Consider the following 16,267-nt stretch of genomic DNA (forward strand, 5'->3'; position numbering starts at 1 on the left):
TGTAAAAGATAGAGATGGCAAAGAAGTTCAAGAATTGGTCAGACAGGCCACTTCCTGTAAAGGAATCTCTCAGGTTTTGACCTGCCATTTGAGTTCTGTTATACTCACAGACACCATTCAAACAGTTTTAGAAACTTTGGAGTGTTTTCTATCCAAAGCCAATAATTATATGCATATTCTAGTTACTGGGCAGGAGTAGTAACCAGATTAAATCGGGTACGTTTTTTATCCAGCCGTGAAAATACTGCCCCCTATCCTAAAACAGGATATCCTTCACGTTGGAATAAAGTGATGAAGTCACAGTCACAGTATGCTTCTTAGTTAATACTTCTCCAAAGGTGGTGTCACTGAGATAAGGAGTAATGAAGGCCTAGACAACAGTTGGTCATAAGTCTATTTCACTACTTCCACTACTTCCTAATTGCATGATTGGTTGTTGGTAGTCATTCCCATGCAGCAGCATGATGGTGGCTCAGTAGCTCAGGCAGAGATCCCATTGCATGTTCTTATGTGGCGCTCCGTAGTCCTCACAAACAGACTGCTGGGTGTAGAGGTCAGAACTGGAGCCAGTCTGTCACATTGCTGACAGTTCAGATTTACTTTTTATCTTGTGGATGAGGGCTTGCCACACAGATCATGTGCCTTGTTACCGTCAGGTGGAGAGCCATAGCGCTATTACTTTGTGCTCTTATACAAAGTTAAAAACCTTGGAAAAGGTAAAGCCTCAGTAATGGGAATTCAGTATGAAAGAAGGCTGAACGACACTTAATTGTTATTCCGACCACCCGTTATTGTTTCCCTGAATGTAGAAATTGCTTTGCTTGTGTACATTGAAAAAACAGGTAATTTTTCCTCAATAAAAATATGAATAACATTTGACCTCACTCAATTTGGTTTTGTCATATTGGGAATGTAGGTTATTATGTAGAACTATATGGGCCCCTGCAGGACGTTATGTTGATTGTATTTACCATATTTTCATTCTTGGTCAATTTCTTTAACAGTGGTTGAAAAATGTCGTTATCATTGCTTTAGCAAGCTGTCTAAAGTGACTGCGGTCACCGAGGCAATTTTGCTGATGGCAGTTTCTTTCTCTCTTTCTCGCTCTGTCTTTCTCTCTCTCTCTCCTCATCCCTTTATTCTGATAGGTGCCAATTACTCCACCTCTGTGGTGAAGAAGCAAGCTTCCCTGTCACTATTGACCCCCCCTCTATCCACCTTCAATGTCAAATCTCGGTCTCCAAAGTGGAGAGAATTACCAAGGCTTTTGTATACAATCAAGACCAAGGAACAGCAGCACTATTCCTGTACACAGAGCTTGACTTTTTCCCTTTTCTACAATCAAAGCTCTCTTCTTCAAGGTTATATCCTCTTTGTCTTTTTTCTTTTTTGGAAAACATTGGGTCAAGAGGACAGTAGGAAGCAGGCCCTGAGGATTTTTACATTTTCTCCTCCGCTGTGTGATTTTATTCTCTCCTGTGCTTGGTGCTTGTTGGAGGGGGCCTAAATGAGGTGGTTTGGCTCAGGAAGCTTGGGGAGAGCAGGAACTCTCCTTGCTCTGCTGCTTCCCCTCTGGGAGCTGGGCTGCTGGGGGTTGATCTCCGCCTCTGGGGGCCAGAACCAGGCACAGCACACTATTGTAGGGCCCTGGGAGATGCTTCGCAGGCACAAACGCAGCTGGGTATGGAACCAGTTCTTTGTCCTGGAGGAATACACAGGCGAAGAACCTCTGTATGTTGGCAAGGTAAGTGTTTGTATGTTGTCAAGGTAAGTGTTTGGACTTAATGTGTGTTTATATACAAGTGTGGATGAAAAACAAACAAGAGCTAGTGTTTAACTTCACCATATTTTCAGATAACATATTACAAGATTTAAACACTCTGATCACATGTACAATATGTAAAGAAAATTCACACTAACTGCTTATTTGTTTCGTTAAACACATCCATATCTATTTTCAGAATAGGTCAATTAAACTAATGTTCCAGAAATTAGTCACTCTCTCAAGTTCAATGTATTCCAAACAGATAAAAAAATTTTTTTATCATTAAGTATCCTTAGTGATCATTTGAATGCTGTTGTTTTTTTGTTCTATATATATATAATTAAAACATTTTTTAGGTGATTTTGTTCAGTGTTGAGACACTCTCTTTCAAGTGTTACCACTCTATCAGCAACACACAGCAGGTGCTAGTAGTAACCACAGCTAATTTGACCACCACATGTAAGTGGACAGTTCCTCAGTGAGGGCCTGAGCTCATATTGAGAAGATGGGCTTTATTTGGTTTTCCTGGATATCTGTTTTCTTGAGGAATTTTCTGTTTTTATTACCAAATCAGGTTTCAGCTTTCCACTAATCTGCAGAATAATAACTCTGGTCTGCATGTGTTTGCAGGCTCTGCACTCTAACTCAATTCCTGACAGCCAGTAAACTAGATAAGTCGCACAAGCAGCAGAAATAAGATGATTTGTAACTCTCCTATCATTTCCTATTGAGTGCTCGAGCGGTTAAATATAGCATTTAAGGAAAATACATATGCAGACCTGTTTAAAGGTTTCCAGCTATATGAAATGAAGGCAAGTTGTTTCCACTTCACATCTTGTTTAAAGTCTTGTGTGTCTTAAAGTATATGCAGTATACCATTAGATAGTATACTGCATATACTGTATTGGACTCAGGGATTATGTATATTTTACTTACAAGTACTTACTATGATTGTGACAGGGAAAAAATATGTTTCTGTATTTTTGTCTTTTGTTAGTCATTTCATTGCTTTCTTTGTACAGTGCTGACATTTAAAAGTTGGAATGAGAGCAGTGCAAAAAGTCAATCTGGGTTACTGATTTGAACCTTTGGCTGGAGAATTTCACCTGCCTTACACCTGGTATTAGTGCTGGGTGATATGGCGAAAAATTAATATCACAGTAGTTTTACAAAATTTTACTGTATGACGGTATTTGACGGTATTTTATGTTTTGAATAATACAAATTCTAAATTTGCTTTATGAGTTGTGCGTGACCTTAGGGTGGCAACAAATTATTCTAAGTGATTTCAATGGGTCTTTCTCCATTCTTATTGTTTTATACTGTTCAATACAACTTCAAACAAAAATGATTTTTTGCATTGTCATCAGTTTCTGCATTTCCTGCACTATATATATATATATATATAAGGTCCCACAGTTGGCAGTGCATGTCAGAGAAAAAAACCAAGCCATGAGGTCAAAGGAATTGTCTGTAGAGCTCCGATACAGGATTGTGTCGAGGCACAGGCCTGGTGAAGGGTACCAAAACATTTCTGCAGCATTGGAAGTCCCTAAGAACACTGTGCCCTCCATCATTCTGTCACGTCCTGGCCAGTATAAGGTTAATTGTTTTTGTAGTTTGGTCAGGACGTGGCAGAGGGTATTTGTTTTATGTGGTTCGGGGTGTTGTGTTTGTGTAAAGGGTGTTTGATTTAGTATTTCCGGGTTTTGGTTTATGTTTAGTTAAATCTATGGTTAGTCTAGTGTGTGTGTTTCTATGTTTGGTTGATTGGGGTTGGGACTCTCAGTTGAAGGCAGGTGTTGTCTATCTGCCTTTGATTGAGAGTCCCATATATTAGGGTGTGTTTGTATGTGTTATTTGTGGGTGATTATTCTGTGTATAGCCTTGTGCCTTACCAGACTGTTTATTTGTCGAGTGTTCGTTTTTTTCGTTATTTTGTATGTTCATTTTTGAGAGTAATTAAAAATCAAGATGAGCATTCACGTACCTGCTGCGTTTTGGTCCTCATTCACCGACAACAACCGTGACAGAATCACCCACCACTCAAGGACCAAGCAGCAGAAGAAGGAGCAGAGGGAATTCGAGTTGGACTGGCGGGAGAAATGGACCTGGGAGGAAGTTCTGGACGGGGCCGGACCTTGGCACCAGGCTGGGGATTATCGACGCCCACAGTGGGAAATTGAGGCAGCCAAGGCGGAGAGGCGGTGGTACGAGGCCAAGTACGCGCTGAAGGAGAAGCACGAGAGGCACCCCCAAGAAATTTTTTTGGGGGGGCACACGGGTAGTTTGGCTAGGCGTAAGAAGAGCCGGAAGCCAGCTACCCGTGGTTATATGGAGGAGCGTATGGGGTGGAGAGCGCTATGTTTCGCTGAGGAGCGCACTATCTCACCCATACGCACGCACAGTCCGGTGCGCGTTATTCCAGCCCCTCGCAGGTGCCGTGCTAGAGCGGGCATCCAGCCTGGTAGGAGGATGCCTGCGCAGCACATCTGGTCGCCGGTACGCCTCCGAGGACCAGGCTACCCAACTCCCGCTCTACGCACGGCTACCATCAGGCCCCTGCACAGCCCAGTCTGCCCTGTACGGGCACCCCGCTCGTACAGGGCTACTAGTTCCATCCAGCCAAGACGGGTTGTGCAGGAGGTAAGATCGAGACCGACTGTGCGCCTCCATAGCCCTGGGTTTCCAGCTCCTGTCTCTCGTGCGGACCCGGAAGTGCGTCAACCCAGTCCGACTCGTCCTGTTCCCGCTCCCCGCACTAGCCTGGAGGTGCGTGTACATAATCTGGTAAGCCCAGTACCAGCACCACGCACCAGGCTACAAGTGCATCAACCCAGCCTCGCCAGTCAACAGTCTTCATCAGAGCTGCCCGCCAGTCAACAGTCATCATCAGAGCTGCCCGCCAGTCAACAGTCATCATCAGAGCTGCCCGCCAGTCAACAGTCATCATCAGATCTGCCCGCCAGTCAACAGTCATCGTCAGAGCTGCCCGCCAGTGAACAGTCATCGTCAGAGCTGCCCGCCAGTCAACAGTCATCGTCAGAGCTGCCCGCCAGTCAACAGTCATCGTCAGAGCTGCCCGCCAGTCAACAGTCATCGTCAGAGCTGCCCGCCAGTCAACAGTCATCGTCAGAGCTGCCCGCCAGTCAACAGTCGTCAGAGCTGCCCGCCAGTCAACAGTCGCCAGAGCTGCCCGCCAGTCAACAGTCGCCAGAGAGGTCAGACTGCGCTGAACTGCCGGAGTGGTCAGACTGCGCTGAACTGCCGGAGTGGCCAGACTGCGCTGAACTGCCGGAGTGGCCAGACTGCGCTGAACTGCCGGAGTGGTCAGACTGCGCTGAACTGCCGGAGTGGTCAGACTGCGCTGAACTGCCGGAGTGGTCAGACTGCGCTGAACTGCCGGAGTGGTCAGACTGCGCTGAACTGCCGGAGTGGCCAGACTGCGCTGAACTGCCGGAGTGGCCAGACTGCGCTGAACTGCCGGAGTGGCCAGACTGCCCTGAACTGCCGGAGTGGCCAGACTGCCCTGAACTGCCGGAGTGGCCAGACTGCCCTGAACTGCCGGAGTGGCCAGACTGCCCTGAACTGCCGGAGTGGCCAGACTGCCCTGAACTGCCGGAGTGGCCAGACTGCCCTGAACTGCCGGAGTGGCCAGACTGCCCTGAACTGCCGGAGTGGCCAGACTGCCCTGAACTGCCGGAGTGGCCAGACTGCCCTGAACTGCCGGAGTGGCCCGAATTGCCAGACTGCCCAGACTGTCCCGAATTGCCAGACTGCCCAGACTGTCCCGAATTGCCAGACTGCCCAGACTGTCCCGAATTGCCAGACTGCCCAGACTGTCCCGAATTGCCAGACTGCCCAGACTGTCCCGAATTGCCAGACTGCCCAGACTCTCCCGAATTGCCAGACTGCCCAGACTGTCCCGAATTGCCAGACTGCCCCGACTGCCCCCCGGCGATGCCAGACTGGCCCGACTGCCCCTCGGCGATGCCAGAGTGGCCCGACAGCCTGGAACGGCCGGAACCAGAGCCACCTCCAGAAATAGGTGGGTTGGGGATGGGGGGTGTAGCACAGTGCCGTCGTTGACGGCAGCCACCCTCCCTTCCCTCCCTTTAGAAAAGGGGAATTTTTTTTTTGGTGTTGCTTGGGGTTACTTTTTAAGGTGCTTCTGGGGTAGCACCTTTAAGGGGGGGTACTGTCACGTCCTGGCCAGTATAAGGTTAATTGTTTTTGTAGTTTGGTCAGGACGTGGCAGAGGGTATTTGTTTTATGTGGTTCGGGGTGTTGTGTTTGTGTAAAGGGTGTTTGATTTAGTATTTCCGGGTTTTGGTTTATGTTTAGTTAATTCTATGGTTAGTCTAGTGTGTGTGTTTCTATGTTTGGTTGATTGGGGTTGGGACTCTCAGTTGAAGGCAGGTGTTGTCTATCTGCCTTTGATTGAGAGTCCCATATATTAGGGTGTGTTTGTATGTGTTATTTGTGGGTGATTATTCTGTGTATAGCCTTGTGCCTTACCAGACTGTTTATTTGTCGAGTGTTCGTTTTTTTCGTTATTTTGTATGTTCATTTTTGAGAGTAATTAAAAATCAAGATGAGCATTCACGTACCTGCTGCGTTTTGGTCCTCATTCACCGACAACAACCGTGACACATTCTTAAAAATGGAAGAAGTTTGGAACCATCAAGACTCTTCCTAAAGCTGGCTGCCCGGTCAAAAGGAGGTCAGGTAGGTGACCAAGAACTGGTCAGGTAGGTGACCAAGAATGGTCAGTCTGACAGAGCTCTAGAGTTCCTCTGTGGAGATGAGAGAACCTTCCAGAAGGACAACAATCTTTGCAGCACTCCACCAGTCAGGCCTTCATGGTAGAGTGGCCAAACAGAAGTCACTCCTCAGTAAAAGGCACATGACAGCACACTTGGAGTTTGCCAAAAGGCACCTAAAGACCACGAGAAACAATATTCTCTGGTCTGATAAAAAAAAGATTGAACTCTTTGGCCTAAATGCCAAGCCTCACATCTGGAATGCTTCACATGCCACCACCATGCTTCACCGAAGGGATGGCACCATCCCAAGCATGGTGGTGGCAGCGACTGGGAGACGTATGTGGCAGGGTCTACAGAAAATCACGGATTACAAAATGAAAACCAGCCCCGTCACGGATATCGACATCTTGCTCCCTTACAAATTAAAAGACTTCTTTGCGCGCTTTGAGGACAATACAGTGCCACTGACATGGCCAGCTACCAAAGATTGTGGGCTCTCCTTCTCCGTGGCCAACATGAGTAAAACATTGAAACGTGTTAACTCTCGCGAGGCTGCCGGCCCAGACGGCATCCCTACCCGGGTCCTCAGAGCATGCGTAGACCAGCCATCATTAAGCTTGAGACCCTGGGTCTTGACCCCGCCATGTGCAACTGGGTTCTGGACTTTCTGACAGGCCGGCCCCCAGGTGTTGAAGGTAGGAAACAACTGCACTGATCCTCGACACTGGGGCCTCACAAGGGTGCGTTCTCACAAACTGAAATGGTCCACCCACACAGAGAGCATGGTGAAGAAGGCACAACAGCGCAGGAGGCTGAGGAAATGTGGCTTGTCACCTAAAACCCTCACAAACCTTTACAGATGCACAATCGAGAGCATCCTGTTGGGCTGTATCACTGCCTGTTACGGCAACTGCACCACTTTCAACCTTCAAGGCTGTCCAGAGGGTAGTGCGGTCTGCACAACTCATCACCGGGGGTAAACTTCCTGCCTTCCAGGAAACCTACAGCACCTGATGTCACAGGAAGTAGAGACATAAAAGGATCTCTAAGGTCAGGGCGTGACACCTATATTGGCATATATACAGCTCTGGAAAAAATTAAGAGACCACTGCAAAATTATCAGTTACTCTGGTTTTAGGTATGTGTTTGGGTAAAATGAACATTTTTGTTTTATTCTATAAACTACTGACAACATTTCTCCCAAATTCAAAATAAAAATATTGTCATTTGGAGCATTTATTTGCAGAAAAATGACAACTGGTCAAAATAAGAAAAAAGATGCAGTGATGAAAAGAAATTAAGTTCATATTCATTTTTAAACAAACAATACTAATGTTTTAACTTAGGAAGAGTTCAGAAAACAATATTTGGTGGAATAACCCTGATTTTCAATCATGCGTCTTGACATGCTCTCCACCAGTCTTTCACATTGATGTTGGGTGACTTTATGCCACTACTGGCACAATTCAAGCAGCTCGGCTTTATTTGATGGCTTGTGACCATCCATCTTCCTCTTGATCACATTCCAGAGGTCTTCAATGGGGTTCAGGTCTGGAGATTTGGCTGGCCATGACAGGGTCTTGATCTGGTGGTCCTCCATCCACACCTTGATTGACCTGGCTGTCTGGCATGGAGCATTGCCCTGCTGGAAAAAAACAATCCTCAGAGTTGGGGAACATCGTCAGAGCAGAAGGAAGCACGTTTTCTTCCAGGACAACCTTGTACGTGGCTTGATTCATGCGTCCTTCACAAAGACAAATCTGCCCAATTCCAGCCTTGCTGAAGCACCCCCAGCTCATCAACAATCCTCAACCAAATTTCACAGTGGGTGCGAGACATGGAGAGGTCTACAAGCCAAAGTGTGTCGCACCCACTGTGAAGTTTGGTGTAGGATCGGTGATGATCTGGGGGTGCTTCAGTAAGGCTGGAATCGGGCAGATTTGTATACTATGGATGTAGCCGATCTGTGTATGGACCCTAAAACATTTTGTATAAATATTAGTTCCGAACAGTGGTTTTAATTGTTCTAGCTAAAATGTTTACACGGGTAATGAATGAGTTAAGGAAATGTGACTATTGCATCTGAAACTGCTATTAAATGAACGTTCTGATTCAGTAACCTACAGCCAGGGGATGGCTACATTACGGGCACATTGTTGTTCTGCTGTTTTTATTTGTTGCTTATATGGTAAGTACGTATTTGTAGCATGAGAAATATAAGAAAAAGCTTTTACTACCGCCAGTACAGGCATTGTAAAAAATACAATGCCTGTCATTAACAAATTGCGTGGTATCAGTTGTCAGTTTCTAATGTGCTTGAGAGATGTAGTGATGTCCCTTTCCCAAGGCCTAATTTATCTCTCCCCATCACTAGTTGCTCCAGTTTCGAGTGCCACACCCCCACCGAGGTATTGGGATTGAGTCACTGTCTCCATATTGATGTAAGCGTGTACTCATGTATCAGTCTGTATGTGAATTGACAAAATTAATGACCGCAATTATGCCAAAATAATGTAGTGTGATTTCATCATCATTTTGGACTCTTCTGTTCCCGCAATTCTTGAGTAAGAATATCTATACACTTATAGGCTGTTCGTTATTACACAGTAAGTCACTCTTAATAATGATCTATACTGAGTCAATAGTGCCACTGTGCCAGCCATGGATAGTCATAATTTGACATCTGTTTGCAAACAATCTGACAGACCCCTTAATGGGATCTGGTAATTTTTCTAAGCAGAAACAGTATGATATATGATATAATGAGAGGGAAATGGGAAGTCATCACTTTGGCCTGGCTGATTCTGCCCCCACTGCATCTGCAGCCCTGCTTGGCTTTAATGCATTCTGGCAGATTGTGAAATTCAGAAGCAAATTTCTCATTATGCCTTGGCACTATGCCTGGGGTAAGTGCACTGTCCTGGAATAACCTGCTGTCACAGCAAGCCGGTGAAAACATACATTAAAGACACTCAAAACTACACAGTGTCAACTGCAAATTGGTGACACGCATATTTAAGCAAGTGGGAATGGCGTCGTTGGAGTAGCGCTTACACTTAACGGACGCTCGGCGGTAAACATTACATCAGTGTATGGTGATTATCGTTTTGTGCACAGGGTGATCGAGTGACAAAATATTTGCAAGTACCAGTGTGGAGTCTGGGCTGAATTAGTTATCTAAGTAGGCATGCAATTCAGTATACATTTTATGCCGAATTAGTTGTCAACTTTCATGTCTAAGCTTTAGATTTTGTGTCTTGGGTACACTTCCCTGAATGTGTAAAGAACTCATTTTTTTTTTTAAGCCATTTTACAAACTTTGAAAAACGTACCCTGTGTTATACTGACTCTGTTATACTGCGCTTGCTCACATCAAATGGACTGTCGTAGTGCACAACAGACAGGACCCTTGTGCTGCAGCTCACTTATTTTTAGAGCCCGCTTCCAAAAGCGGAAACCTGAATAACCATCCAATTAATGGATAACCTTCTTTCCCCTTTCTTCCCTTAATGGCTGCTTTCAGGGCAGTATTATGCATGCTTTTTCCTGCCAAAGACACAACTACGGGCACAACTATAGAAGCAGGAGATCGTAAAACATCTGTGGATGTGCAGCTGGAAAGTTGAGCTTAAAGTAGACTTGGACTGAGTTCACAACTAAGCAAAGTAAACATCATTTTGTAGTAACTCTATCAACAGGTAGTCTGTAACTTCAAAACAAATGGATCTGCAGCTTGGGCTTTACTGATCACCTTCAGTTGCAAGATGCTTTCCACCCTTTAGCTCTTAGATGAAGCATTCCTACTCTGGTGGCAAACATACTCTGCAATAATCCTATAACGACAGTCGTTACATTTTGAAGAATTCACACACACAATCACACACACAGACACACACACAGGAACATGTGTCTGAGATATTAAGATCAGCTCACTCATTAGCATTCTGTTAGAGGTTCCCTTTCAAATGTATTAGCGTCCTACAGCCCGGCGTGCTACAGTGTGCTTCGACTGAGAGGTCAGTCCCAATCGTATCCACTCACTCTCTCCATTCACTTACCACAAACCCATGAGATAGTGCCGTACTGTATGGCTGCCGTCTTGAGAGTTCTGACCCAATTTAACAATTTTGTGACTATTTTGGCCTTTATCCCCCAGAAAATACATGAAATGTATCTGCTATCATTTCTTATGATCAACAAATACTTTTGAACATCAGATCAGCAGATACTAACCTCAATTTTGGCTTCGACTGATCATTCCTGGGCTCTTAATGTACCTCCGATCCAATCTATGTGCTACCTAAGAGGAAAGGTCGGGTGCCCTGTTGAGACTAAGGCAAAGGGAAAACTGGCCACCACTTCCGTCCATTCTATTGGCCAATAAAATGGATGACCTCCGGGACTATTGTAACTGAGATATCATCCGTTTCTTTTAACATGTCTTTCGGGCAAGACACCCCGCATGGCTATCCAACTCGATGGATTCACTATTCTCTGAGTGGACAGGTAATTGGATTCAGATATATCCAGGTGGAGAGGGCTATGTCTCTTCATCAACAACAGATGGTGTGCAGACTCTAGCGCAGTAGGTCTTGACCTATTGTTCACTCGTCTTGGAATACCTGATGGTCAAATGCCAACCCTTCTACCTCCCGAGAGTGTTTTCATCTGTTACAATGACTGCTGTATATATTCCACCTCACGACAACACATAACAAGCTGACACTTAGCTATGAGGCTATAAAAAAGCAGGAAACCATGCACCCGGAAACTGCTTTTCTTGTTGCCAGTGATTCCGCATCACTAAGATACATGATGCCCAACTTCTATCAACACGACCACTGTTACTCAACCCACAAGCAAGCATACATGGCCATCCCTTGTCCCTCCAAATCAGATCATGTCCTGTTTACAAACAGAAGCTCAAACAGGAGGTACCCGGGATGACCTCCATAGAGAAATGGTCCTCCAAATTGGAGGCAACAGTATAATGCAGGACCGCCTTGCTAGCGCTGACTGGAGTATGTTTTGTGACTCTATCGATAGCATCGACGAGCTAACCAGATCTGTCTTGGGCTTCATCAGGAAATGCATCGTAGACGTTGTCCCCACAGTAAAGGTTCGCTGCTTCCCCAATCAAAAGCCCTGGATTAGTAACGAGGAACACGTTAAACTAAAGGACAGAGCTACCGCACACATGTCTATCCCAGCCAACCACAAGGCCACGGCTGCGGACACATACAAGTAAAATAAGTCCAGCTACAACCTACGCAGAGCCATCAAACACGCAAAAGGAAAATATAGGAACAAAGTGGAATCCTATTACACGGTCTCCGATGCTCAATGCACGTGTTCTCAGAGCATGTGCAGACCAGCCGGCGGTCATTTTCAACCTCTTCTTGTCCCAGTCTGTAATCCCCATGTCTCAAGCTGACCACCATCATTCCTGTTCCCAAGAACTCTAAGGCTACCTGCCACAATGACAATAAAGTGCTTTGAAAGGCTGGTCATGGCACATATCACCTCCATCATCCCAGACACCTTAGACCAGGGATCTCCAACATTTTCTAGCCTGATGCTACTTTTAAAATATGAAAGATGTTACACATTTTTCTCTAGTTTTCTTCTCCTCTCCCCTGCAACTCTCCCCTAGGCCCTTAGTGTACAAGATAAAGTAGTAGACTATGTTTTCTGTAGGTGACATGGTAAAATAACGGGGGCCCTGTTTTTTCCCCCCAAGTTCTGTTGCATTTTTTTCAAAATGTAGTTCTGTTTTATTTTTCCTGGTTTTGGGTTTTTCACCCTCAAAATTACAATTGTTCATAGAGAAACAACGGAATGGGATGTTCTGAGTCGAAGTCAATGCTTAAATCACATCAGAAGACCACATTTATATATTTTTGGTGTATTTTCCCATTAATAGCGCATCTGTCCCTAATTTCTCATCTAGTGTGACATCTAATGTGCCGGTCGAGCGATGGCTCTTTACTGCTGCTGCTCATTTTATGGAAAAGTGTGCAAATAACAAATAATAGATACAAATGATGTACTTACTCATTACATACATCAGCCATGTAAGCCTACTTTGCAGTTAACATTCAATTAAGAAGATTTTGGGGAAAGTATCTATTTTAACACACATGACAGATATCACATCAACTGGCTACTAGTGATAGGCATTCCTAGTCTTTTCTGTGAGCCGGAACATTTGGCTCCGTTCACCTAAAAGAGCCGTTCATTTGGCTCCCAAATGGCTCTTTATTCAGTAATGCTTAGAAATTGACCTAAAACTATGAAAACAATGTCAATCTCTATTTTAAATCCTAAAATGTTGCCTACCATTATGTCAGATTATGAAATGTGAGTTCAAATAATTGTTTATCTTAAAACGCAGTGTGGACCAGAATGATGCTCTCTCCTCATCTTCTCCTTATCTTCAGAGAATGATTTTTATAATTTATCTGCAGATAATCGCTGTGTGGAGCTCAAAAGTAATAGTAAAAGTATGCAAATCATGGAGCCAAAAGAACGTCTCTTTCACCTATGCGATTCGCTTCCCGACGATTACCAAAAAGAGCCCTTCAGAAAGAGCCGTCCATTCGCGAATATCCTATCACTACTGGCTACACACGGAGTGATAGACAAATGCCTGTTTGCCTTTTTAAGCCAACAGTGGCTAACTAGGGTTAAATAGTAGCTGGGAGCTTGCGGTGTCTGATATTGTGAGATTTGTTTATGACAGTTTGCACGTGGAACATGTGAAAATTGCATGTACTTTCAGAATAATTTGTTGAGCTACTCATAGGTCTACCTGTTGGAGACCCCTGCCCTAGACCCACTCCAATTTGCATATCGCACCAACAGATATACAGATGATGCAATCTCAATTGCACTCCACACTGCCCTCTCCCACCTGGACAAGAGGAATCCCTATGTGAGAATGCTGTTCAACGACTACAGCTCAGCGTTCAACACCATAGTGTCATCCAAGCTCGACACCAAGCTCGGGAACCTGGGACTGAACATCTCGCTCTGCAACTGGATCCTGGACATTCTGACAGGCAGACCCTAGGTGGTGAGAGTAGGCAACAACACCTCGGCCACGCTGACCCTCAACACGGGGACCCCAGGGATGCGGGCTAAGCCGCCTCCTGTACTCGGTGCACCAAGGCTCAGACAAACAGACTCCGAAACAGCTTCTATCCACTGGCCACAAGACTGTTAACTTCTTTGGGATAGGGGGCAGTATTTTCACGGCCGGATAAAAAACGTACCCGATTTAATCTGGTTACTACTCGTGCCCAGAAACTAGAATATGCAGACAGACCACCTGTTCTCCTGAAAAATGTCTTGATAAACTTGGGAATTGATTTTTCTGTCGATGACAGCAAGCTGTTCAGGCCCTGAGGCAGCAAAGCAGCTGTATGGATACTTTACTGTTGGGGTGAGGTTTTTGATGTTGGTGTGCTGTGTCTTTTTTTCTCCACACATAGAGTTGTGTGTTCCTTCCAAACAACTGAACTTTAGTTTAATCGGTCCACAGAATATTTTGCCGGTAGCGCTGTGGAACATCCAGATCCTCTTTTGTGAACTTCAGACGTGCAGCAATGCTCTCTTTTGGACAGCAGTGGCTTCTTCCGTGGTGTCCTCCCATAAACACCATTCTTGTTTAGTGTTTTACGTATCGTAGACTCATCAACAGAGATGTTAGCATGTTCCAGATAACTGTCCAAGTCTTTAGCTGACACTCTAGGATTCTTCTTAACCTCATTGAGCATTCTGCGCTGTGCTCTTAACCTCTCTTAACCTCTCTTAACCTCTCTGAACCTCTAGCCAACAGCCAATGGCATCGCACGGCGCGAAATACAAAACCAACTAAAATACCACAATTAAATTTTCTCAAACAATCAACTATTTTACACCATTTTAAAGATAACCACGTTGTCCGATTTCAAAAAGGCTTTACAGCGAAAGCAAAACATTAGATTATGTTAGGAGAGTACATAGACACAAATAATCACACAGCTATTTTCAAAGCAAACATATATGTCACAAAAACCAAAACCACAGCTAAATGCAGCACTAACCTTTGATGATCTTCATCAGATGACACTCCTAGGACATTATGTTATACAATACATGCATGTTTTGTTCAATCAAGTTCATATTTATATCAAAAACCAGCTTTTTACATTAGCATGTGATGTTCAGAACTAGCATACCCACCGAAAACTTCCGGTGAATTTACTAAATTACTCATGATAAACGTTGACAAAATACATAACAATTATTTTAAGAATTATAGATATAGAACTCCTTTATGCAAACGCTATGTCAGATTTTAAAATAGCTTTTCGGCGAAATCACATTTTGCAATATTCTGAGTACATAGCTCGGCCATCACAGGCTAGCTAATTTGACACCCACCAAGTTTGGGGCAACCTAAACTCAGAATTACTATTAGAAAAATTGGATTACCTTTGCTGTTCTTCGTCAGAATGCACTCCCAGGACTTCTAATTCAACAACAAATGTTGTTTTGGTTCCAAATAATCCATAGTTATATCCAAATACCTCAGTTTTGTTTGTGCGTTCAGGCCACTATCCGAAGGGTAACGCGCGAGCGCATTTCGTGACAAAAAAAATCTAAATATTCCATTACCGTACTTAGAAGCATGTCAACCGCCGTTTAAAATCAATTTTTATGCTATTTTTCTCGTAAAATAGCGATAATATTCCAACCGGACAATGTTGTATTCATTCAAAGACTGAAAGAAAAAAATGGAGAAGTCTCGTGAAGGTACATCTCAGTCTCACTGTCCCCAGGCAGGCCACTTACAAACTCTGCTGCTGTACTTTGCCCAGAGACAGACACGTCATTCCACTTTCTGAACACTTTAGAGAGCCAATGGAAGCCTTAGAAAGTGTCACGTAACAGCACAGATGCTGTAATGTCGATAGAGATGCAACAGAAGGACAACAAATTGTCAGACAGGGCACTTCCTGCATGGAATCTTCTCAGGTTTTGGCCTGCCATATGAGTCGTGTTATACTCACAGACACCATTCAAACAGTTTTAGAAACTTTAGATTGTTTTCTATCCAATTATATGCATATTCTCATTTCTGGGCAAGAGTAGTAACCAGTTTAAATCGGGTACGTTTTTTTATCCGGCCGTGAAAATACTGCCCCCTAGCCCCAACAGGTTAAAGTAATCTTTGCAGGACAGCCACTCCTAGGGAGAGTAGCAACAGTGCTGAACTTTCTCCATTTATAGACAATTTATCTTCCCATGGACTGACAAACATCAAGGCTTTTAGAGATACTTTTGTAACCCTTTCCAGCTTCATGCAAGTCAACAATTCTTAATCTTGGGTTTCTGAGATCTCTTTTGTCCAAGGCATGGTTCACATCAGGCAATGCTTCTTGTGAATAGCAAACTCAAATTTCTGTGAGTGTTTTTTATAGGGCAGGATAGCCTAGGGGTTCACATACTTTTACCAACCTACACTGTGAATATTTAAATGATGTATTCAATATAGACAAGACAAATACAATAATGTGTGTGTTATTAGTTTAACCTGTTAGGGCTAGGGGGCAGTATTTGCACGGCTGGATAAAAAAATTTACCCGATTTAATCTGGTTACTAATCCTACCCAGTAACTAGAATATGCATATACTTATTATATATGGATAGAAAACACCCTAAAGTTTCTAAAACTGTTTGAATGGTGTC

General features: G+C 44.2%; 1 protein-coding gene across 3 annotated transcripts in view; it reads left to right on the forward strand.

Annotated features, from left to right (window-relative positions):
• The first annotated feature begins 1,414 nt into the window (after window positions 1-1,414).
• The window catches only part of LOC106578734 (cadherin-7-like), a 117,549-nt gene continuing 102,696 nt past the window's right edge, over window positions 1,415-16,267 (forward strand). For all 3 annotated transcript variants that reach the window (XM_045702227.2, XM_014157864.3, XM_082965707.1), the window contains exon 1: window positions 1,415-1,744. In XM_045702227.2, coding sequence (XP_045558183.2) covers window positions 1,508-1,744 — 237 coding nt within the window. In that variant the 5' untranslated portion in view covers window positions 1,415-1,507. The remainder of the gene's footprint in view (window positions 1,745-16,267) is intronic.

The sequence above is a fragment of the Salmo salar genome, chromosome 19, assembly GCF_965601325.2.
Source record: "Salmo salar chromosome 19, fSalSal1, whole genome shotgun sequence".
Lineage (NCBI taxonomy): Eukaryota > Metazoa > Chordata > Actinopteri > Salmoniformes > Salmonidae > Salmo > Salmo salar.